At 38.9% G+C, this 26,586-nt stretch overlaps 1 protein-coding gene across 2 annotated transcripts in view; it reads right to left on the bottom strand.

Moving 5' to 3' along the window:
• The window catches only part of PMS1 (PMS1 homolog 1, mismatch repair system component), a 43,464-nt gene that overhangs the window by 12,200 nt on the left and 4,678 nt on the right, over positions 1-26,586 (bottom strand). For both annotated transcript variants that reach the window (XM_039728652.1, XM_039728653.1), the window contains 7 exons: positions 25,012-25,194; positions 22,979-23,081; positions 21,708-21,871; positions 10,147-10,263; positions 6,334-6,456; positions 5,064-5,207; positions 2,949-3,844 (listed from right to left, as the gene is read on the bottom strand). In XM_039728652.1, the coding sequence (XP_039584586.1) occupies positions 2,949-3,844; positions 5,064-5,207; positions 6,334-6,456; positions 10,147-10,263; positions 21,708-21,871; positions 22,979-23,081; positions 25,012-25,194 (1,730 nt within the window). The remainder of the gene's footprint in view (positions 1-2,948; positions 3,845-5,063; positions 5,208-6,333; positions 6,457-10,146; positions 10,264-21,707; positions 21,872-22,978; positions 23,082-25,011; positions 25,195-26,586) is intronic.

The raw sequence follows: 26,586 nt of genomic DNA, 5'->3' as shown, positions 1-26,586 counted from the left end.
TTGCAATAAATCACGTCCTAGAAAATATGGAGCAAACATTGAGATAAAAAACATCTGCTACTTTTAAAATGAATGGATGAAATCACTTGAACAGAATTTTTTTAATCCCAAATTCATTTACAGCTTTGACCAGATCAATAAATACTTTGTTTTGAAGAGACCTAACTGTAATGCAGGAAAATATTTAAGTGTAGGAGAATTGAGCCTTTAGGGATGACTGATAATCCAAAATGAAAACACTTCCAAAGTCCAACTTGCCTGTCAGTTTAGGCTACCACCAGAAAAATTCTAATCTTGATGACTGATAATCCGAAATGAAAGCACTTCCAAACAAAGTCCAACTTGCCTGTCAGTTTAGGCTACCACCAGAAAAATTCTAATCTTAAAAACTTTGATTGTGAGCATCTTCCAAATTCATACACATCAATATCAGTGATTTGCCCAGAATCAAAGAAAAACTGCTGATTTACAAACTATGAGGGAACTCCTTTGCCTTTCTGAAAATCATTCTACAGAATAACATATAATCAACAAGTGCTACAAGAACAGCATTTCTCTGCTTTGTGAATTAAGACTGGAAATTCCGGATCTTTTTCTAACGCTACAAAACCTAAAGCTGAGATAATTTGCAAAACTAGATGTAAGCAGAGAGTGGAAGAGTAGAACAAAGTCTAGTTTCAAAGGCAGCTTTGGTTTAACTAGAAAAATGGACCAATGATAGATTCTATCCCCCTTGCAACATAAACCCAAACAAATTAATAAGCATACTAAAAATCCCCTTTTAATATATGTCTCTCAGCCCATATAAGACAAATAATCTGAATTTGAGTATTTGTTGCAAACTCTGACAGCAAAGACCACGCTACCTGAAAAAATGTTTCTCCCAAGGTACAAATCTACTCATGAAGAATTACTGCAGAGTGCTGACAAGGTGATTTGTTAGTCCCATGACAATGTGTGCAACTTTGAACCTTTCCTACACCTTCAGGGTAACTACTCCTGCCACTCTTATGGCACTTGGAAGGATTCTTCCCTCTCCTACCTGAGCCTGATATGCAGGAAACATGAAGGCCAGAAACACATGCAAGCTGTATTAAGTAGGAGCCGAGTGACTGCAAGGCATGAAACCCTTTGCAAAGCAGGGGGATATGTGATGCTGCCAGCATGGACATGCACGGAGCTTTCCTCCTCTATTATAACCTAAAGACCATAACATTTGACATTCCGGTTGTGTAATAAATGCTGGCTTGTTTTGAAAAGGCCATCCTGTGTCACTACGAGACATCTGGTGCTTGTACTACTCCCAAAAGGGATTTAAATTAATTGAGACCCGATGGAGGGGCCACGGAGAGAAACAGAGATGCTGAAACCATGCACACCCATTGCACAAGGCAGGACTTTATCACAGAAGGATGAAGGACTGGAGCCCAGGAAATGTGGGGTTGTGCCAGCAAGGATGCATGAAGTAGAGCTGTGGCACTTGGCTGCCCTGATGTATTTACATTTGTTGCTACCTCTAGGTGGCCCAATTTATCCAGAGTACCTGGAGGCAAGACTTATGTTCTCTGCCACAAGTCCTCTGGATTGCTGCTCTGCAGGAAAAGTTGTCTGTGTATCTCCTCCTATTTGCTATTCTCTGAGGCAATTTTAAGATCTCAAATGTGGAAAGGTAAACGAAATCTGGTATCTGTTGATACAACTGGTGGTGAATTCTTAATTTCCTTCAACAGCCATGGGATTCAATCCTACATATAAGGAAAGTATATATACACTGTGTGTAATATATTGCATTCAGTCCTACATATAAGGAAAACTTGATTACCAGAGAGGTCTCCTTCCTGAACTAATGCAAAGTTAATCTGTAGGCACACTCTTTAACATAACAGTTGTACCAGGAAAGCAACCATGAAATCTCAAAAGCTAAAGCAGAGCAAATTAAAATTTTCTGAAACAGCTGGCAGAACCTTTTGTTTCATTTCATTAAAAGCATGAATATAATTGGAGTAGATTTCTACTATTACATTAATATTTCTGCTTATGTAGAGATGGACAAAACACTTTCTCACATATATAGGTTTGTGATCATGGCATGTTGCTTGCATAGTAAACTTTAAATTAGGTAAACCAGAAGCTGGGTGAAAAGGTTTCACTTAAATCTGATACAGCTAACATTCAGAACAATGCAGATGTCTTATTAAAATATTTCCTTTTCTTGTAGATGGCTTTCAAAAACTAAGTGACAATTCATTTTAGAAAAATATGGATTTAACTACACAGATTGTAACCCAGGAAGAGACTTGGTCTTGTTTGAAACAGATTAAAATTTAGACTGTGCTGTAGTCTCTGAACCAGCAATGGAACAGCTGGTTAGGGGGAAAAGTAATTCCTTGTGTCACTTGACTGGGTTTTGCAAATACAATTCTGAGGCAGCCTAGGTTGGGATACAAATGAAATTTAGGGGAATGGAATTCACCCAATGTTCGAGTACCAAAGTTCCTAAAAAAGAATTCTGACTTTATAATAATAAAAGTTGAAAAACCTCAGAAGAACTCTACAGTGCCTCATCCATCATTGTGCTGGTTTTCAAGGACAGTGCATTGGGAGTGATACTGTAAAGGCTGCCCTTAGAAGTTTGTAGGATTCAAACAGTCAATTTCTTGCCTGTTATCTTAAATAACTGTTCAGCAGAACTGTCCCTAACTACTGCTGTCCCTAATCCAACTGCTGCACAGCACAGTGCCAGGAGTAATTCCAATCTGCAGTGCACAACTGCTCATAGCAAAACACAACAACTCTGAAGTGAAACAATACCAATTCTAATCTTCACTAGTCAAAATTCATTATATATTTTTTCATAAATAACTGGAATGTTACAATTTTTTAAAATTCATTACAAGTGACTCTTTGGTAGCTTCCAGATTCAGAAGCAAGACACAGCCTGAACTTACTTCTGTTTTTCCTCTTCATTCAAATTCTTCCATTGCTCTTCAATTGTCAGCAGGATGTCATTCATGCTGGTCTTTGGATTATCATCTATCAATTTTGGACGACACTCATGTGTGAAAAATTCAAATGCAGACTTTGGTTTCTTTATTATTTTGCTATTAATTAAGTCATAAGCTGTCACACGTCCAAATTTTTCACTTATCACATTTTTTTTCTTTATGCTTTGATTTGAGCTTTGTTGTTCACTGCTTTTTTCACCAGCGTATTCATTTTGCTTATTAGTTGTCCCTCTAACTTCAGGAATCAAGATTTTAACAGGTTCCAGCTTGTCTCCCAGACTGTCTTTAAATGCACTTCCCATACTCCAGCTATCAGCAGAGATCTCAGGCAAGCCCCTAGGGACTAAGGCTTCCTCATTTTTATCTATTTTGTCAATATTATCAGAACTCAAAAGATGCTCACTGGCTTTTTTAGACTCAGGGTCCACAGGAACACTATTACTTTGAATATCAGCCACATTCTGTCCATTCTGTTCCTCCTCACGCAATAAATTTAAGGAACTGTCTGGAAAGGCATCACTCTTAGAAACCTCTCTTTTGTCCAGGCAACTGTGTACATTATCACCACTAAACGTCTGATGATTTAAGCAGATCTCTGCGTTTTTTCCTGCTTGACAGTTCTGCACATCACTGCTGAGTGAAAGGAATGAAGTATGAGCATGTAGCTCATCATTTCCAGATGGTCCCATTTCATTAACAGCCACATCTGTTTGGTCTGTTCTATGAACAAACATGTCTTCTGAGGTAACATCTGTTTTATTACTTCCACCAGGGACTGCAGCAGGTAGTGGCCCATACAGTGATTTCAACACATTTTCAACTGCAAGTAAGACAGATTCCTGGAAAAAAAAAAGAAAATACATACACACAAGTGCACCTGAAAATGTAACTGCCAGATACCAAGAATATGGAACAATATGCAAAGTACTCGTATTTGGAATAATCTTTAGACAAATTTGGGCAGATCATTGCATCTCAGTTGTTCACACATTCCAAAAGATTCTGAACTGGACACTTTCAACTTCAAATATTTTGTGACATATATTCTGCTTCACTAGTTTACTCTGATATCACAAAACCAATTAAATACTTTCTTTATAACTTCTTAAACCAGGGGGGTTTGACTTCTTAAACTAGTATCATGTAAAGTTATTCCTACCTTATACGGAATTAGAAGTTTACAGCCAAAACAGGTGCACCAGCAACATCCAATTTCATGTGGATGTGCTTGTGTAGTTACTTTCATGGTCCATGTTTCCAATTCAACTTTGCACCAAGTGACGGAAATAAGCAAGATAAAAAACCCAAACCCCCAAAAATAGAAATAAAGTTAAAAAAAAAAGAAAAAGAAAAGAGAGAAAAGAAACTCCAACCCTTTCTCTAATGCCAAAGGAAAACTAAATCAAATGTAAAAATGCTGTATTAATTTTCATACAAGTGGCCTTTAACAGGCAGGACATTTACAAGAATAACACAGACAAATACAAAAGTTTTTTATGAATAAGAGGATTAATATACTGGTGTGACTACCTATATTCACTTTGAATAAGCACATTAATAACCACCAATGAAACCCTTCTAATTTTTGCAGCACTTAATTGATGTCATCAATAATATATACACATAATGACAAAACAGTACTTTGATGAGAAATCAACTCCCCTCCTGCCCACTCTCACCTTAATGGTGGTGTTTAAATAATGATTACTTGGTTTAAATATGAAGTTAAGCATGAAATTTATACAGGGCCACATAGCATAATTCCACTTAGCTGCTCTCACAGTAAAGCCATCTGAAACCAAAGTGGTACACGCATATATCTGACAGCATCAAAACCTTTTAAATGATCTGGGAAACTAATTTTGAAGAATCCTCCAGTTAGCCTGTTCAGTACTTTTTGATCAAAACAGTGCTCTGACAAAGGCAAGCTGTCATGCAACTAAAAAAACCCCAAAACCTCCCTGACAGTGTTTATGTTTGAACATTCTGGTAGTCCCAAGGCCCTTGTCATGCTTATATAAGGACTGACAACTAAGAAACAGAACAAACCTTAATTACCTTATAATGCAGCAAAACTTGAGTTTTATCAGGTGTTACATTCACATCCACAGCAGAGGCAGGTACAGTAATACTCAAAAAGAAAATAGGATATAAACGAGTACAGTCCTTTTGTGTCACCTGACTGTAGTATTGTCGAATTAACTAGAGATTGATGTAATAAAGAGATGTCAGTAAAGGCAATAAAACAGACAAAAATGCACAGAAACAAAATCTGACATTATAAAAGCATAACTGGTTTGCTGGTTTTATCAGTTTTTCAAGTTAAAGAAATGCTTAAAAGGTCCTCGTATTCATGTATGCCAGAATAATCACCAAAAGGCCAGTTCCTGGAGGTTTCCATGCCCTCACAGCACGGAGGTAAATGTGATATATAGCCTATTTTTCATACAGGGCACTGTATTTTTACTTTGTGTGCTGAATCCCACCTTGAATCCAGGCTTCCCTGCTCTCATTAAGGAACCATCACTGTCATGGAATTCAAACTAAGCTTTGAACTCCCAGAAGAGCCAGGCACATCAAATAATAAATACATGGAGATGGATTACCCTTATTCAGCATTTAACGTACCAACATAAGTTCAGGGTTTACATATACAAAGCTTTGTCTGCCAATTGAAAACTATCGTTGTGTCCACTTTAAAACCTGCAGGAACACTTTGGCATGAGCAGGATTTTCTTCCCTGGCGATGACAAGGATTAGGACAGCAAGGCTGCTCCAAGTGAAGTGCTGCAAGGTTCAGTAGTGAGAGAAACCCAAGAGTATCAAATTCTGCCTACATGATGCCTAGCTGTAGCCAATGCTGCTGCACTATCACTTTCATTTCTACCCAATGCACACACAAATTTAAAGGGAAAGCATGGGTGTTTGCTTGATAAGCCCACAGCTAGAAGTGGTCAAAATCAAAACTATTTTACAGAAGAATTCTCTTACAACAAACTAGATAAATTCACCTAATGGGAAATTGCACAGGTGATTTCTACAGGCTAATACAAAGAATCAACTATTCTGGTGTCTTGCATAGAACACCTGAAATTAATTTTGTTAAACAGCCAAAAACACAACCTCCAGCTCTGTGGTCTGACTGCAGCAAATGGAATAAAACTGAGGGACCAGCAGTGTCAGGGCTTTCTGTTGTAAATGTTAGTATTTTCACCTGTAATACTCTAAACTATTGCATGGGGGGAAAAAAGTTGTAGATTGCTTAGATGTCTCTGTCCTCAAAGAAACCATATATTTATTCCTTGAATTAAAAGCTAGAGGATGTTACCTTCAGTATTTCCTTCTGAAGAACTGGACGATTATTTATAAAAATGAAACTCCTTTCTGAACTTGAAAGGCTTGTCAAAGATGTGTCTGACTCAGCTTTTGGGAGAAATCCAGAAAGATTTATCTGCAATGATAAAACAAATACAGTGCAAAAGTCCTTTAAGGGACCCAAAATGTTTTTTTATAAAGGTGAGATAGTAAAACAAAATTGTACAGGAGTCCAAGTCATTCAAATGCATGCACTGCTTCTCAACAGCTACAATATACGAAGATAAAGGCAGTTAGACAAAAAAAAAAAATAGGCTGAGAAAGATGGGTTTGTATCTATTTCTCTTGATCAGTTTATTGACATATTTCCTATCTGGACTGCCAGTTGCAGCAGGATGCTGTCTGGAGCTGAGGCCGTGGAGAGCCAGGCCAGCAGCTCTTGGCTTGCTGACTGTGGGGTTGCCAACCTAAGCCCTGTCCAAGCCAAAGGCACAGAGAGCTGCCCAACCTGGCCAGGGCAGCAGTGAACCACCCCTACAGGGAAAGCCCAAAACACACAATCCCTCCTTCTCTGTGTACAGAGCACCTTAAATAGCCTGTCACAGGGCATTTATTCAGGGCACCTAAATTTACCTACGCCACCTGTATCCAAATCATCTGACTCTCAAGAGTGCTGAGCACCCACGATTCACAGGCTGCAGCAGAACCTGTGAGCACAGCACTGCCAGGGAGCCTTGGAAACAGCACATGATTTGTGTACCTAACATGAACTCCAAGTTTTAAGATTTTTCTGTTGAGATTCTTTAACAGGTTTTTCAGGTCAAAATAAGGCTGATGACTCGTGCTGCTTGTCCCATCTCTTCCCCTCTCCCTCACTAAGCAGCTTTGAAACTGTTGGATGGATGTCAAATCAATCAGATAAAGAAGCAGAAATCCCAAAGATGTATTTCCACAATTCCTGTGATAACTGACAGCTGTTTGGAGAGAACAGCCTCAAGATAATGACGTTACTGAAGAAAAGGCAATTGTAACTTTTCAAAAGCCAGGAACAGCAGCATGCAAGAACTGACATCCTGGGCAGCCCACATCCTGCCCCACACACTGACCTTCTCCACCTGCCCAAACTAACAGGTGAAAGAACACTGGGGTAGCATGAGGACTTTGGAGATATGAGAAAGTCTGGAAAATGTTCTGGTAGCAGGGTGGATCACTGAACACAGAACTGAGTCCTCATAAGCTCCGCTTTTGGCAGAACCCCTTGTATTTGCTAAAATCCAAATTATCATGCATTTGAAATGGAATTTAAGATCCATGGGACTTGGCCTATCCTTCCCATTCATCGACGTCACGCAGCTATCTGCTCATGTGCTCCCTTATTCCCTCTTGACCTTGTACCAAGCATTCTGTGCTAAAGCTGGCGTGTTCTGATCAGCAACGTCGCAAAGAACCAAACACCACTGGTCAAATTAAAGAGGTGTCAAGTATCTGTTGGATGATTATCAGAAAACAACATGCAGCACTTTGAGATTTTATTCTGCAGCTTTTGCACATCCTCCCTCAATGTTCCTCCTCTGCACTTCAAGTTCTTTTTCCAATTCACAAATATTTGTACACGTCTTTCACTTCCAACAATATTTTTATATACAGAAAACATTAAAGCAAAACTGAAAGTCTCTAAATAACTCATTTAACAAGTTGCCAGATTTAGAAATGGCTGACTGCTGTTACTATTTACAGCCATGTAGAATATCAGTATACTCATTAAAAGTTATCTACAATTTACAAAACTAGTCTTAGTAGAATTTTCATGTATGAAAGTATATGAAGTATAAAGACAAAATTACAGAGACTGGAAAATATTAATGAAACTTTGATTTCATACTAGATCAACTGTTTTCAAAATTAATACCTTAATAAAAACCACAACTTCTACATGCATTAAAATATATCTGTGACAGGTGGACAGAAGAATGCCTTTCTTTATACTTACTTTTTTCCCAGTGGCACATATAGTTGCTAAACTTAACATTCTTAGGAAAAGAAGACACTAGGGAAATTTTCTTTGTGAAAGTTTTCAGCCCAAATGAATCTATATCCATTTACACGACTGGGAATCTGAAGAGTTTAAAAAGTTGTTTTGGTTCTTTATTTTCTTGGTTTTATTTTTATTTTACACATAGCTCCTGAGTTGGCATGCTTCAAAGCTAATTTGAAATGTGTTCCTGTTTCATTCAGTGCCCATAATGGAGATGTTTTCAAGAAGGCAAGTATTTAAAATCCCTGGATCACTTGTTGAAGTTTTAAACTCTGCAGTAAGGAACAGCAAGATTAGTTTTGTCTTCAGAGTAGACTTTGCAGCAAAGGAGCATGAACCTACACAATGAAATAGGAGTTAAAAGAATTAAAGAGCTGCCCTCTGGTCTGTGTAGCAAACAAGAGACAGACTGAATGGGAAGGTAAAAAAACAGTGTATGCCTTGCCCTTAAATACCTGTTCCAATACCTGCACACAAGGGAGGAAAAAATGATTACACAGGCAACTTCACTCTGTCACTCCATAATGTTTGGCTGCCTAGTTTAGAAATGTCCAGTTTCTGAACGTCAACATTATGCATGGGTCACTTATACACCTATAAATGATGCACATGGTATTTTACACACTATTTAGAGACAGAGAGAGAGATGGAATGTTCTCCAACTTCTATTCAAGGAATATGGATGCCTCACAATATAGCAGAGAAGTAATGTGAGAACTTAAGTGCCTCCTCCAAGCTAGTCACTTCTAAATACCCCCTTATCTTCCCTTTGGAGCCCCCTGCACTTGTCCTGGGGGCACATCCAAGCTACGTTCAGGTAAGAATAGCTCTGGATGCTCAGTTCAGACATAAACAACTAAATCTTGGTAAAGTACAAGAAGTGACTTTGCTTTGTTCCCCCTCATTCTACTGCCTGTATAAAAGCACTCTGGCAAACTCAAGATTTAAATCTGAATAATGCTATTAAGCTGCACATATAAACAGTGAAACCTTTAAGTCTGAATAACATTAAGCACCATGCTGAATGCAGCACTGGTAACTTGTGTCTATGAGCCATTGTGACTTTACAGTGATTCATGTCATCCTGTCAAGGTTTATTGCTATGTGATACAGGAAAATGCAGCTTAGAAGGTTCCAAAGTAGCAAGATTCCCCTTTAATAAAAAATTTCTCCAACAAAAATAGAAGCAGAGTAAAAATTTTTTGAAAACATTAGACAAAAGAGGGTATCATGGGGAATTCCTTCATTATCAGAAGGGGAAAAAGAAGCCAAGTACACAGAACTTTTTGAAAACCAGAAAGTGTTTAGTTGAAATACACGTTTGGTGGAAGTTTTGCATAACTTACCCTTCTAAGTATGTGTTTCTTTCACTGCTCAGGTGCCCCCACTGAAATTGAGGGAATACTCTACAGAGTACAAGGCTAAGAGGCCATGAAGATGAGAACCATCTAAATGCTTGGATATTAATGAGAGCACAACCTGCCTGTGGGCCAGGAATCCCAACTGAGACAGCTCTGAGCAATCAGCAATTCTGCATTTGTCATCACAACTGTTTTTACTGCCATTTGATCAGTGCCACATGAGTCCTGACGAGGTGATTCTTGGAGTGGATTTTCAATCACCAAACCAATTAATTTTACGGAGAGGACAGTAATAGAATCAAGTGCATTAATCAGATGTCAATCTGGAGAGACACCTTCTTTTTCAAAGTCTCCTTCTTTTTGAGTATTTCTTTAGCTCTCTTCATTGACAGACCTGAAGTGAATTTGGGAGAAGGAAGTTAAAACTCACCTCAGGATATTCGCAGCAGTGTTGAAAAGGTACCATACTGCTCATAACGGCTGTTCCCAGAACTGACATACAGGCCATTTTGTGATCTGATACCCTGGTCTTCTGCCAAATAACTGCCTGAAACAAATGGCACAGAGTCAAATTTTTGACATTATATTTGTTGAACTCATGTCATGTCTATGAACATGCATATGCAACTGCACACACACTGTATATGTAACATTCTGTACCTTGACCCTCTGAAAATCACAACTTTCAGCGTTAACAGACTCGATATGGTACCTTTTGACACGTCTTCTCATACTGTATTACTTATTTAGACACACAGCAATTGGAAAACTAAGCAAAGCTTGTATTCATGCAGGTTTTTTGGCTATTCTGGACTTCTGTACCTGAGGGCAACTGTTAAAACCAAGTCAATACAAATATTACTTCTCCTCTTAGATATGCAGCAGGGGGATTTGTGTTTTTCCTGAGCAGTTCAAGTGAGGGTTTATGACAGGTCTTTCACAGGCTGGTCAACATTTGAAGTGGGCACTGCAATGCTTAAGTTACTTATACCAAAGAGCTTGTTTCAGTAGAAATCAGGCTATTAGTTGTCCATCCATAGCTCTCACCTGGATACTCCAGGTCTATGATAAGCCTGCCATTTAGAAAGAAAAGCAGCTTCTAAGGAACTATATACTAGGAAAACAGTTATTTGTCTAATGAAAACTTTTACAAGTTAGAAGGGTGAAGGACCATCTGCTGTATTAGCTACATGTCTTGAAATATAATTACCGAGACTCAATAAATACAGTAAGGCAATATGAACTGCAACTTGCAACAGAAGTTACTTGTCAAGTCCACTTATGCATACAGAAGGTATTACTTACTTTTGGGAGGTGAAATTTTGTCTATCACTAATGAGAAGTCCTATGCCAAATAGTCATAAATTTAATTCTGAATCTGCTGACTTTGCTGTGTATCAACAACAAAAATGTTATCCTTGGTTGGTTTTCTGCTTCTAGGCAACTGAGACTGCTACACCCAGGTCCACTTAATTTTTGCCACTGTTAGTTGCCTGAGTGTGTTCAATGTTTTCCTTTAAATACAAAAGGAAAAATAATGCAGCATGTTGCATTTTAAATTGGATGTTACAGTGCTGTTGAAATTTATACTTTCAATAGGTACTAGGTGTCCAATAAATTCAAAATGAGCTCACAGTATTCAAGTACATGCTGTTAAGTGAAAGGATGGTGAGAGAGCAAAAAATACACAAGCACCCATCTCAAGAAATGCTATACATAGCCTTAAAATTCCACCTGTCCAGTGGAATATTTGCTGGCCTTCAGGGGTGAATTCCACAGAAGAACACAGTTCTCCTGGAACACGATATTCCCTTCCTACAGGACAGGTGGAATTGTAAAGCTTTGAGACTGTTGACCCTAAACTATTTCCCAAATCTTTACTTTTCCAGTTCCACTACGTTCTGCAGCATTTGTGAAGTGGGGCTTTTTAGTCCTGCCTGAATGTAATTCCTCTCATAGAGAGCAGCCTGAGAGCCCTTTGCACATGCTGGATCACAGCCTGCTTATTCTACAGAGGTGAACGCCTCAAACAACACACAATTTACATTGAGGGGGCAGCAAACAGAAAAAGGGGAGAAGGATAAAAGAGTAAGGAGAGCCACGGGCTGGGTGTCCACAGCTCTGGCAGGGAGTCCCCCTGTGCTCCAGAGCAGGCAAAGGTGAAGGACAGCCCAGGGCTGCCTCAGGCTCTCTCCTCTACACCTGCTCTAAGCCTCCTCAAAGACATTCTGGAGTGATGAAAGAATCTGTCCTCTTCTTTATAGCTCCTCTTATAAAACATATCCTGTACTGCTTCTATTTTAAAATTGATTACTTAAAATGGAAACAGAAAGTGCCAAGTGATTTTTTTCTTTACTGGATGTATTTTAAATTAAATGCATGTGACCAAACTGAGAAAGACACTTGTTACATGACTAATATAAACATCATGCTGTTTATTTTCGGGTATCCTAGTGTGATGCTGCAGGTACAGATATAAATCTTAGCTGCTGATTAATGCAAGGTTATTACACAGCTTGACCTGCTAGAATGGTTGATACTCAGAACTTTAAAAAGATCATTTGAGTAAGGTGGTTTTAACAAAGCTGTGGAAAATGAGAATTCATTAAATACGAACTTGCTAAAAGTAGATACTGTAATAGGTTCAGATTAGTTTTTTAAATAGTGATATATTCACAGATACTCAGTACTAAAGACAGAATGTTAGGAAATAGGTACCACTGTAGGTTAAATTAAAGCCACAAACTAAAGAGGCCACGCAACTCCTAAATTCTATATTATATAAAGACAGAATAGAGTGTGTATTTCTAGCCCTGACTGCATATTATGAAGCAAAAACATGGGAAGAGCTGGTAATTTACAAAAAATTATTTTTTTATATTCCCCAGATGTATCAACAGGCACTAAAAAAATCAGAGAAACAATGCCTGTTCCACTTCATTTATTTTGGAAAGTGTTGCTATGAGGCTCCTGTATTACCCTATTTTTTTAACCTTGCTTATACCCTTTAGTTTAGCTAAAAATACACCCCTCTCACACACCCCCCATATTTTTTTTCTAGGTCATATAAAGCGGGTGTCTAGATGAGCCAAGGAAGAATCTGACTCTAGTCAGTATGATGACGCTGCAGAAACAGCCTACTCAAAGATATATTATTACAGATGGCCCATCTTAGATTCTGCAAGAGCTAGCCAAATATATTCCACCCCTCTGCTTCATTGAAGGGGATTGCACGATCCAGATCTTACAAAATGTCCTAATGCATATAAAATCTATTGCACATATGCAGAAGACAATGATGTGTGTGTCTGTGTGTACCTATTCCTCCACCCCATGCAGCCCTAGGACACAGGCATACTTTTGTGGAGGGTGACAATGTACACTCCAACCTAAATGATTGTATGACTCCACGCACACACAGACTAGGCAGCTGTTATTTCAGGATGAACACACGTAGTGCAGGAGGATTCCTTGAAAAATGTGTAAAGTGTGGAGAAAGAGTGTGCAACCTCTCAACTGGGGTCCCTGCTATACAGGACTAGAGAGAATTAAAAGCTTTAAAAGCTGCTCAGTATTTGTTTCTTCAAAGACCCCAAGGAAGAACAGAGGGGAAAAAAAGCAGTTGCTCTGCATCCCTAACTATCCTTTGTATTTTAGAATTTCTACCAGCAGCTACAGTGATTTGCAATCCCAGATAAAAGGAAAATCTTAATGAGAGCTGGGACCAGATGCTGTTTCCAATTGTGGCTACTTCAGTACAATTATGATGCTACAAGTTAAACCGACTCATTCCATTTAACTTATTACTACATAATGGCAGTGCACTTGAAGTAGACTTTTAGTACCCAAACCTCACCTATTTTCTTTATTTATTTCATGACAGTCACGTTATTCACCCTGTAATAAGGTTTGGGGGTGTAAAAGTCTAGTTGAGCAAGCAGTTGTACATGAGCTGTGGGCTGGTAATGTAACTTGAGTTAGCTCTTTAAAAGAAAACTGCATTTCATAGTCTCTAGTTTTGTGCTACATGCTTCAAAAATCTTATCACCCTGGCATCTGAGATCTCACTGCAGATAACTCTTTGGGCCAGCATGTTCCTTAGTTTCTTGACTTAAAAGCTTATTAGGTGTCAATTGGAAGCATTGCTGTCCATCTGTTAAGCGAGTACACAAACAAGAACACAACTAGACAGCAACATCCCAAGACTGAATTGAGCCCAAGGGAAACAAAACCACATCCTCCAATACTATGTCTATAATCTCTTCATCTTAATAATGCACAGACACCCAGCTCCAAGGGCTGGCACATTCTCTGCAGTGGAAGAAAACCCATCTGCTAGGATCAAAACTGATCAATGTGAAGTCCTCACCACATTGTTTAGAATGCCAGCCTTGAAAAGCACTGCTGTTTTTCAGCTCCACGCCTTAACTGGTGTCCTGTTTTGAAACCAGTGGTAAGTTACCTTACCAAAAGAGAACCCTTACATAAACTACCCTTGAAAACAGAAATCATAAAAATTTTTCAATTTATCTTATAAAAATATTAAGCAACTAATCAATTATTTTCCTAGATATTTTATATTCACCCCTAAGGAATCAGTTGCCTCCTCCATTTGAATGTGACGCGGGGACAATTACCAGTGGAGATATGCAGTACAGAAACTCAAGGCACCATTTTCCCCCTCATCAGATGCAGCTACATACCTGTCTATCCCATGGCATTGCATATTAGAGCTGTCAAGGGGATTTGTTGAAAGACAGTCATGTTCCACAGCACTGTTCATTCTATAAATTCCAGTATATTCCTTACTCAGATTTTTCTTGCATGACAGGAGAGCACTCTCTCAACAAAAATACTTTATTGAGCATGACACAGTGGAGAACTGCCTGGATTTGGGAGTTAGGAGAGGAGCTAACAGATACTACAAGGAGGCAAGGATCTTCATCTGGTAACACGCAACTTCAAAGCCTTTCCAGAATTCCAAAGACTACTGAGAGTCATATGCTTTTTGATTGCTTTAATCACACATGTTCATCCATGGGTGTTCAGAGAACTTGATCTCCTCTTATGACCAGGTGACCCACCCAGTGGATGAGGGGAAGGCTGTGGATGTAACCTTAACTTCAGTAAAATCCTGGACACTGTCTCCCACAGCATTCTCCTGGAGAAACAGAAAGCCCATGGCTTGGACAGGCACAATCCTTTTGGATGGCTCTGTCTGGATGGCCAAGCCCAGAGAGTGGTGTTGAATGGAATGAAATGCTGCTGGCAACTGTTCACTACTGGTGCTCTTCAGGTCCACAGCATTCTCCTGGAGAAACTGAAAGCCCATGGCTTGGACAGGCACAATCCTTTTGGATGGCTCTGTCTGGATGGCCAAGCCCAGAGAGTGGTGTTGAATGGAATGAAATGCTGTTGGCAACTGTTCACTACTGGTGCTCTCCAGGGCTCAGAATCAGGGCCAGGCCTGTTTAACATCTTTTCCAATTATGTGGAGAAGGGGACTGAGTGCACCCTCAGCCAGTTTGCAGGCAACATCAAGTTGGGTGGGAGTGTTGATCTGCTGGAGGGCAGGAAGGGTCTACAGAGGTATCTGGACAGGCTGAATTGATGGGCCCAGGCCAATGGTGGCCTAAGATGAATTGCCAGGTCTTGAACTTGGATCACAACAACCCCCTGCAGCACTTACAGGCTGGGGGAAGAGTGGCTATTAAGGTGTCCACTGGAAAAGGACCTGGGGGTGCTGGCTGACTGCAGCTGAACATGAACCAGCGTGTGGCCAAGAAGATCAATGGCATGCTGCCCTCTGTCAGGAATAGTGTAGCCAGCAGGACCAGGGCAATAATTGTCTTTCTGTACTCAGCACCCCATGTCCTGTGTGCAGTCTTGGGCCCCTCACTACAAAAAAGACATGAAGATGCTGGAGTGTGTCCAGAGAAGCTAGAACACAATGTGTGATGAGGAGAGCCTAAGGGAGCTGGGGTGTTTAGCCTGGAGAAAAGGAGGCTCAGAGGTGATCTTATTGCTCACTACCTCACAGGAGGTCATAGCCAGGTAGGGGTCAGGCTCTTCTCCCATGCAAGCAGCAACAGGACAAGGGGAAATGACCTCAAGGTGCACCAGGGAGGTTCAGGTTAGGTGTCAGGAAGAATTCTTCTCTGCAAGTGATTAGGTATTGGAACAGGCTCCCCTGGAAAGTGGCAGAGTCACCGTCCCTGGCATGTTCAAACACTGAGCAGATGTGGCACTTCTCAATGTGGTTTAGTGGGCATGGTGGTATTTGGTCGAAGGTTGGACCTAATCCTCTTGGAGGTCTTTTCCAACCTTAATGATTCTCAGGTTCCATGAAAAGGTTCTTTCCCCCAGAGGGTGGGTGGGCACTGAAACAGACTCTCCATGGCAGTGGTCACAGCACCAAGCATGACAGAGTTCCAGAAGTATCTACACAACACTCTCAGGCACATGGTGGGATTCTTGGGGCATCCTGTGCAGGGCCAGCAGTTGGACTCACTGTGGGTCCCTTACAACTCAAGATATTCTAAGATTCTATTAATTCCACTTCCCTAGCAGGAGGAAAGAATAAATAAATAAAGCCTCCTAAACAATCAAACTACTGTCAAAACCCACTTTCCAATCCAAAACTGTGATTCAGAAAATGTACATCACAGTGAATTCTATTTAAACAAAGGGAGGTTTAAAAGCCTTTTGTAAAACAGCAGTTAACAAAAATAACATACCTAACAGTGACAAAGTACATTGCTAAAGAAGAGGGAAAATTCCCATGCAGCTTTAGAAACATCCTTTTTTCCATTTACCTTTCTAAGCTGACAGTGTGAGTGCAAAAGCCTTGCAAAGGCACATCTCAGATTCTGCAACACACACTGCATATGTGAAACAGTAATTGTTTTGAGATTTTTGACATATACTGTGCTGTCATTTGTAAAAAGTGATGGATGAGAAACTGGAAACCTCAAGGAATTAGTAATAGGATATAAAGCATTTCACCTCAGGGTCACCAGTTCAAATTCAACCAGGTTGGTAGTGACCAAAAGTAGTTACCATCTGGCAGCTGTTCTCTGGCTGATGTAAATTGAGTTGAGGGTCTCAGCGCATTTCCTAGTGGACAGGTGTCCTCAGCACAAAAAAACACCATAATTAACTCTCTGTTTGGCTTTCTCAGCAAAGCCACTGAACAACGAATAGAAGCAAAGACTGAGCTGTATTCCAGGTTAGAATGGAAGCATGTTGGCTGCAGAGCACTGCAGATTCTTAATCAACATAATTCTTTATATATTTTAAGACACAGAGATTAGGGAGGGATTTCATTCATCATCATTACATTAAAAAGAGTAGCCTTTCCAACTCAAGATAGAGTTTATTTGCTGCTATTTCTGCTCAATTCAGATTTCTTTTCAACATGCAGCTACAGCAAAGTCTGGAAGCACAATGAATGAATGCAAAGTATATTGACATTATTAAAAATTGTAAATTTACCCTAACAAACTCGATCTCAAAAATTCCACACTTATTACAAAGACAGGGACACAGGAAAAAAACATGGATTTGGATTATTTCATACAAACTGCTGGCTAAGATCATGCAACTTTGGAAAACAGAGGAGACTTACTGCAAAGAAAATATAAAGATGGCATCCTTTAAGTCAACACCATCAATGCAAGAGGTTTTGGGGAAGACTACTACCCACAGTTATTACAAGACTTTTTAAATGGACTTTGCATCCAAAAGTTCTGACTCATGACTCTCTTAAGAAACAAACAAGAAACAGTTTTAGGCAGAACTGTGTGTGACCAAGCTTCAAATGTTATGTGTGAAAAACACTGGAAAAAAAAATTCACTTATGCCACGTTTTCCTCAACAGGAACTGGAAAATTTACTGAGCCTACTTATGGCCCATCCGTACTTTGCACAAGACACGGGACCACTTGTGCACAGTATGACCTGCTGATAGGCACCATCTGAACCATCTGTTGCTGAAATTTTTTTGGCTCTACTATATCTAATATTGTTAAAATAGGTATAGTTACTGGATACCCTGCTTATTTTGGCATTTGTGGAATAAAGGCAACTGAAACAGAATTAAAGCATTCCATATCAACAGTCTTACAAAACACTGATGAAATACCCTTCTGTTTCTTCAACATCAGTGGTTTATAGAGACTGAGCCGAGGGCTACTGGTATTAAACAGAGAAGAGTGTGAAAACTGCAGTGCTAGAGAAGAGCTGTAACTAGTAAAAGCTGTGTTTTACCACCTTGGGTAAAACACAGCCAGAGCTCACAGGTTGCTAGAACACAGCATTTGGGGCTGAAAGGTTTGAGGCAGTTTAAGCAGTAGCTGACTTTGAAACGTTCTTAACACGCCTTCAGATAACATTAACTTTAAATAAACTTGCTGAATACTCATGTAAATTATTTCCATTTGGCTGTCTCATTATTCAATATGCTTTCAAGGAACATGGTGATGAAAGAAGAAAAATACCTCTTTCTAACATAACCATACTGGCAAGAGGATCAACATTATCAGTATTCAAAGAATGTCTTGGCAGGATAAACCTTCATAAAAAGAAGGAGCACTAGCTAATCCAAGTTGTCAAAATAGCAATAGTACCTCAAGGGTTGATCTGCAAAGTGATTCATTATTTATTGCTAATGCAAACAAAACATTCTGAGCAGAAAGAGCAATTGAGTGCTTCCTATCTCGGAAAGCCATTGATGGAGAGTCCACAATAAACAAATCTGAGGAGGAATAGAGAATATCTATTTTCTTACCCATTGAAAATCAACTAAAGGCTGGAAGAGAAATCAGATAATCATCTGATTTCTCCTCTGTGAAGAACCACACTTAACAGCAATCAGTATTTTCCAAACTAACACAGACATGAAATGTAGGAAGAAGAAAAAATTTCTGGAAATTTCATTCAAAAGCATGACACACACCTTTTGAAAAAACTCAGACATGGTGGAAATTCAACATGCAATGCAGCATACATCCTAAAACCATCTATACTTCAACAGCTCAGCAAGAGCCCTTTGCCAAAATAACTTTCTGCTGAAATTCATCAGGCAACCATTTTCAGACATCTAACCTCAGATACTTTATGGCAGCTTCAGCCCTACTACATTCTCCCCCAGTAAAGCCAGGGCTATGCTTTCACAGAATCACAGAATGGTTTGGGTTGAAAGGGACCTTGCAGATCATGTGGTTCCAACTCCCCAGCCATGGGCACGTTTCTCAAGACCAGTTGCTCAAACCCCATCAAACCTACCATTCCCCTCCAACTTCATATAAAATATAGGACTTTAAAAACTGGGGGGATTTGGTTTTTCTGGGGGAGGGTTGTTTTTAGTTTTGTTTTCTTGTGTGGCTTTAAAAAAAAAAGTATTGGTTTTGTAATTTATTTAGAAAACTTCCTTGAAATACATTTTTATTCACACTTTTTTCACTTACTATCTTTTCTAGTTTTTCAATCCATCTTTCCTTGTCTCCTTCTGTAATAGCTCATCTCTGCTATCTTCTTGCCCTTTTAAGCCCAGGAACCTGATTGTACCCTCAACGTGAATCATCTTCCATTGCAACACAAAGTACTGGTTCAGCCTCAAGAATTTGGGATTCTAAGAAGTCCTCTGAATAACTGCATATACAATTTGTCTTTTAAATGAACACACTATCTGTGAGCCACATAAAAACAAACAGACAAACAAAAACAAAAAACAAAAACCAACAAACCTATTCTAAGAAGTTGATTCTTTCTCCTAGTACATTTCTAACAAAAATATAACAAACACAAATAAAACCACAAATATAACACACAAATAAAATCACGAAGAACACTATTCAGCAGAGTATTACTATAGCACAAATATTCTGTAGTGCCTGTGTGGAAAAAAACACTTTCCTGATCCAAATTAGCTATTGCAATGACAACAATATTTAGCATATAAAGGCAAAAGAAATAAAGAATATTCACATTCTGTGATAAGGTAAAACAAATTCACCATTTATCTACTGTAAGTTGCTACACACTGGAAAAGCAGAATTTCAAGTATTTTAAAAGGTGTGATACAACAGGTGACTTTATTTTGCACAGAACGCCAAATGGCAGTAGAAAGACAGGAATCTGAATAGAAATTTTATAAAGTTCAGGTCAGTTTTTAACTTTTGGACGATTTTAAAGCATTTCCACATGCACAAAGACAGACTATACTTTCTGTCTACTTAGGCCTTAAATTTTCCTGTCTCAGCAATGGCTACTGAGCGACCTCTTGTGATGAAACGTTTGAGCACTTTCTCACTTCTTTTCCTATTTTTAAAAAATAAATTAAACAAACAAAAGGCTGACAGTGCAAAATGAAAAACACAAAAAACCAGCATCATTTTTATCATTACAATGAATGAAACTTTTTTACCCATTCATATAATCCCTAAAATTAGGTATTGAAGAATGTACCTCTGAAGCTAGTAAGTGAGGTTCAAAAAACCCCCCAAAGTGCACTGGCAACTATCATGCCACCCTCCACACCCTTTTTGCAGGAAGTTTTGGGAAAACTACAGGTAATCACCTTCTTGGACCTTACTGCCATTGTATTATAATAAGCAGAGAAAAAACCACCCCAAGATACTCAACAATTTGATCAAAGGGATGAAATCAAAATACTATAAAGAAAATAGCGTTTGTGACTTGTTGAAGAGAGCAAAAACAAACCACCAAGACGACAAAATGACTTTTATTGACCAACATCAGTATTGTGAACCACTGGTAGACATGTCAAGGAGCTCAATACAGTCTTGGAGGCAGACAGCCCCCAAGATGTCTGGTTTCAAATTCTCAGTGTCCTCGATGAAGTAAGACCACAGGTAGCTACTCTTTCTCAGCCTTGAAATACTAATCCTGTAGCCAGCTTTAGATTTTTACAGTATCTACACAGTGATCTTTAAAAATACATACATAAATACAACTGAAGCATGTCAAATGAGTCCAGAAGAGGAAGGGAAATCTGTTGTCATTTCAGAAAAGCACACAGTGCCTTTTCCTACTCCCACTGCAAAGGGACTGAAGTGTGAATGCTTGATTGATGGGGTAACTGATCAAGTCTCAATGAGCATGACAAATATCAACAAACAGCATTATTTTAGAACAGAATTACTGAGGGATCTGGCCACGAGATGTCACTCTCTACTTTGTGGCAACTTGGAAGTTCATTAGCACAGCCCTTCCCTCAGAGGTGTAAAAAGCCAGGGTACAGCCAATGAAATCTGTTATGTTAAATTTGGGTCAGGTTAAGATGAACTGCTCAACATGTCATTGCTGTAGCTGTGATGTAGAATTACCATTCAGCATGCAGTGAAGTCAAAGCAATCTCCAAGTAACCTCTGCATTCATCCTCCCAAGTTTAATCAAGAGCAAGTAGCTCAACTAAATGTTCTTGTTATAACATGTTACTGTTCTTACACCAATGACACAAATTGTTTTGAACTTTCCAGCCTTTTAAAATAAAATGGTTATGTACTGAGCTCTTATGACTCAGAATACAGCAAGTTGCCTGCATGAACTATAGCTTCTATCCAGGTAGACTGTCTAAAATAGTAAGTTTTGCAAGTTTTTTTTCAGGTGGCTTTGGTTAACACTTTATCAGGCCCTGTGGTCTCATAAGGTCTTACTTTGTTTGCAAAACATCACCACCATCTATACTAACCAGTAGCATGTAAAATAATTTTTATACTTCACATATCTAGCCAGGCATCTCTTGCAAGAGACCAAAAATATTTGAGTCTGAGTTTTAGGAGTTTAACATCAAAATTTGTAGCCATTATAAATATATACCTATGAAAGGAGAAAGTAAGTGGAAGTCCAAAACAAAGCTATGATGAAAGAAAAAATTTAGGAATCAAAGATTTTGTATAAGTATTACATGACTACATGGATTAATCAGAAACTGATCCTTAAGATAGCTGACAGAAAAAACATTATTACCTTATTATGTGTTAATGTTATCCTCAGGTCTGGTTTTATGATACCATATGCTGTCAGTAGGTCCTGGACTTTTTTCAGTTCATCCTTACATTTTCTATTTGTTGAGTAAAACTGCTTTCTTACAGGAAGATTCTTAAACAAATTTAGGACTGTTACTGTAGTACCTGCAAGAAGGTGATAAAAAATAAAGTAGAAATTATACTGAAAGCAAATCACTACTGGATATTGAGGAAATTTTTACATAAACATACACGTTTGTATGCTGCTGCACTAAATCAGATTATTAGCATGAGAAGAAACATACCAAATCAACAGTTATTTCCCCCAAAAAGGCATCTCAAGACTTTTGATCCTTCTCCTTTATTTAGTTATGACTGCAGCATTAAGCTTTCTTCCCTACACACTAACAATAGCAACAACCGGCACTAAATAAAGCTGAAGACTGTCTCAATGCATAAGTTAGCCTTCATTAGCAAAATAATTCATTAACAGACTAGAATCTAATCACACATATCTGGAGGCAAAGGAACACTGTGCTTCATTAAGGGCCTTCACCAGCACTTGCTTTAGGGTAGTACCTAAAGCCAGATACCTCTGCTCAAGGTACAGTACGCAGTAGGAGGAGGAATATTCATCTACCAACACAACCACACAAATTCCTAGCCCTTAAGGATACTGCAAAGCATTAGATATGTCAGAGAACTCAACAATTTCAATGAAAGACAAGGCATTGCAACCTGCAGGTTCCTTCTGGCTGTAGAAAACATACAGGCTAAATCTTAAAAAGAATCCTTAGTAAAAACTAGGTACACACCCTTCCTGCAGGTTAGAAAGAACTGTGATTTTGCCTGGTCCTACAGCCAAGCTGCTTCCAGCAATTCCTATGTATGGCAGCAGGGCAACTCTTCCTCCTTTAAGCAAGGATTTTGCTACATACTTACTTTGGTCCTGAAGAAATCTCTCATATACTTATACAGACTTGGAGCATTTAATTTTTACAGGTTTTATTTCCACTGCCAGCTTGAAGAAGTGAGTCAGAGAAGGAGAAACTAGTTTATAATTACAATCTAGAGCAACTTCCAAGACGTATCATTTCTTACACTATGACAACACATTCCCAGCTGACAGACACAAGGCAAGAAACGTTTACAGCTGCAAAGATTTCATACTCAGCCTTTAAGTACCCAACAGGTATTTCAACATCAGATAGAGCCTCAGAAAAACACAAAATACACCTGTCACCTTGCAACACCAGAACAGTGATAGCCTACCTTGCCCAAGATGGGAAGGCTTTTTAGAGGTTACACGTCCATTGCTATCCAAAGCATACTGAATACTGAAATCATCTGCAGCTGTCTTTGTTGTGACCAAAACCTGAAGAGAGTGATGTAAAAAAAAACTACGTTAATCAGGGATAGACAAAGTTCAGAATCAGCTTAGATAAGGTTTGCTACCACACTCACCACACCACTCTGTTACTTTAGTCACCATAATTGCGTTAAATTAGTTTATAAAATTTTTCTTGAACAGGTGTTTCTTACAGGCACAGAAACATTCAACATTATTCTGCATGTTTCCTGCCATTTAACTACAAGCATTTCTATCATGCTGATTCACAAAGCACAGCAATTCCTGCTACCTACAACACACACTGCTCTATTTTCTATTCTAGCACAGATTAAATAAACTTTATCAATTGACAGTTCTGCATTTTTAACCTCTGTGAGACAGACTACGACAACTTAAAATTCATTTGAGATACAAACTTAAAGACTACTCTCAAACAAACAATATCTTTTCTTTCCACACCTAAACATATCTGGCAATCAGTCACAGCAAGTTTTGTAAGCTATTAAGGTAATTCACAGATTGCTTCAGCAAGAGCAGTCATAAATCAGAGTTCAGTTACCAACATTGTGAATAACAGAACCACTGCCCTTTAATCACCTGGAAGACAAAGTTTAACACACATACAGAGTTTCAGGATATTTTGGTTTATTTTAGTGTCTCACATGAATCATTCAGCATTCAGTCATGCCTCTGGAGAAAAAAACAATAATTGATTAACTGGGAATTACAGTATTGCAGACCTACTTAAGGGCCAATAGCAAAGTACCTTCAAACTGAAATTTCAGGGGGCAGTTTGGGTAGGCAGTACACAATTAATGCCAGGAGTGTTAATTAACATAATTACTGATACAAGGAGTAATACTTATTAAAGCACTTTATACACTCAGGCCACCTCCCATCTCTTATGAAACGTACCATAGAGCTGATTAGAAGCTCTGAACAGATGGCATTCTGCTCTGAGAGCTCATTAGAAGGAACCAATGACTGAGGTCTGTCATCATCTATCAAAACACCAACACTTTTGAAAGCATCTTTGGAAATCTCCATGCAAATGCACAACCCACTCCTGCTTAGTGCAAGGTGAATGCAGCCCAAGGTACCAAGGAGTGAAGCTGCACCATCATCTCTCCTGACCTCAACAGCTGATGGCTCCAACCAGACAGGCATTGGTACCTCCCTGCATGATCTAATCCTCGGCAGGCTTGCACCTAAAACTTGACCTTGGTGCAGCAAGAATTCAGAAAGGGAGAGCACAAGAGATCTGGCAGATGCTGTGCCTTTAGCAGCCTGAACACTTTTCACATTGTTTTGAACAAATGTATTTACTTTTAGCCAACAAGTTAAGTAGCAAATGTCAGTACACTGCCAATCCTCTTAATACAAACATATGGCTCAGACTCAGACAGGTCAGGTAGCAGGTTCCTGTTTACTCACAGGGACAAAGTTTGTGCAATTGCAGTCACATACATGTCAAAGAGCAATAAGGAGCCCAGCAAGATCCCATGACTGCTGATCACCTAGATAATAAAGCAGAAATCATTACTGGAATGGTGGCTATGTGGGCCATCAGTTCCCTGAAATTACTTCTCCTGGCCATCACCTGCTGCTCCTTTCTTGGTCTACCCTAATTCAAGTAGCAAAGCCAGCCATCCTTTTTGACATCATACTCCCTGACACAAAAGGAAAGAGAATACAACACAATCTGTTACCTGTTATGACTGAGCAAAATAAACAGAGCACTGCTGTGACCTGTGTGACAGAAAGGCAGGACTGACACAAGCAAGAAATTTGTATGACATGGCTTCTGGGGCTAGGGAGAAAAGCAGCATACACAAACATATCCCTGCCCAGTTACTGGAACATTTAAACTCTTTGCACAGACTAAAACTTCCATCAACACAGACAGGCAACAAAATCATAACACAAAGGCTACACATTTATGGCAAGTGCTCACTTCTGATATGCTGCAAATTGATCCCAAAGCTTCCCCACGGAAACCGTACGTTGTCAGCCTTTCAAGGTCCTCAGAAGAGCTGATTTTTGAGGTGTAGTGTTTAACTGCCATAACTGGGACATCATCAATCTTGATTCCACTGCCATTGTCTCTTACTTCTATTTTGCTAAACCCGTAATTCTCCTAAAAAAAGAACAAAACACAAAGGAGCAGCAAAACAACCGAATTAATTAAGATGTAATTTTGAAGCAGATAAAGTTACAGCTTCTATCTATCCATACAGAAGTGGAAGTTTTGCTTGTTTGGAGGAACTGAGCAACCATTAAATGTATCTGTTTAAGGAAAGAAAAGAAAAGGAAAAATACACCATGTTAGAATAACAGCAATGGTTTCTGTAATTAAATAACATAATTCATCTCCTGCGATTCAGAAACAGCAAAACATAAGCTCAAAAGGAGACCTAAAACTGGAAAGCTGAAGATTTTTTTGTCTCTTCACCTCACTTACTTGGTAGAAATTTTTTTGAAATCATTTGAATGCAGCTCTGCATCCATTGAATTCAGTAGACCCTCACTTAAGACCATTTTCAGTTTCAATTTTGATTAATGTGATTCCACCACATTTTCTAAGTTCTGCTTTCCAAGTTCAATACACAGAAGCTGAAATTCTATTGTGGGACAAGGCATTAATTGTAAGGGCAATTAAAGCTTGTAAACAGAAACAGTACTTTACAAAAAGAAGTAAAGGTTCCCAGAGGCTCTTTTAAAACAGCCTTCAGGGAAGCAAAGTTCAATCTTTGTGATTTAGCTCTACATACAATGCATATTTTACTGAATTCCAGTTTAAATATGTCATTCCAGCAAGCACCAGCATAAATAGGGTAAAATTCTGAAACCCACATATTTACAACAGTTAAATAAAAGACGAAATTTAGGTTCTGTAACATCTTAAACAAGTGCAGGAAAAAATTCTTCTTTCCAGCTACGTTACAGTCTGCACAAGTGAGCAGCACCCAGAGGAACCACAAGAAAGGAGGAGAAAGTAATCAGAGCTGCAGGATCACTAACTAAGCTTCTTCCACAGAAGCAAGACTGGCTTTTTGAAAAGATTGTGATGCAACACACCAAAAAGTGCTGTAGTGTGTAATACATCTAGGTGACTTTACAACTAGTTTTGCTTAGAAAGATTATCTTAAAACAGTGGCTGCCATCACTGATGCTGGACAGAGCATGTGGTGGTTGATCACTGAAAGCAGGCTGATCAAACAGAACAAACTTTGCTGTCCTACCTGGGCCTATGCTGAAAACAGTTATAAAAAATTGTTATGCACTCACAAGGTTATTTCTTGAAGTAAAAAAAAATGATGCAATCAAAACCAAAAGAAAGGTATCTAAAGAAACCATCTGCACTCACACAATCTGATTTAGGAAACATCAAAAGCCTCTGAGGTAGGCTCAGAACCACAATACACAAAAAACAACAGAAATATGGGTACATTTCCCTTTCTGGTTTAATGATTGGTGCAAAAGCTGTCTTCAGGTGAAAAACCATGCTTTTGCTCATGTTTGAGTCAAC

The sequence above is a fragment of the Passer montanus genome, unplaced genomic scaffold (genome assembly GCF_014805655.1).
Source record: "Passer montanus isolate IOZ18808 unplaced genomic scaffold, ASM1480565v1 scaffold66, whole genome shotgun sequence".
NCBI lineage: Eukaryota > Metazoa > Chordata > Aves > Passeriformes > Passeridae > Passer > Passer montanus.
The sequence above is the reverse complement of the archived record's forward strand: the minus strand, read 5'-3'. Positions and strand labels throughout refer to the sequence as shown.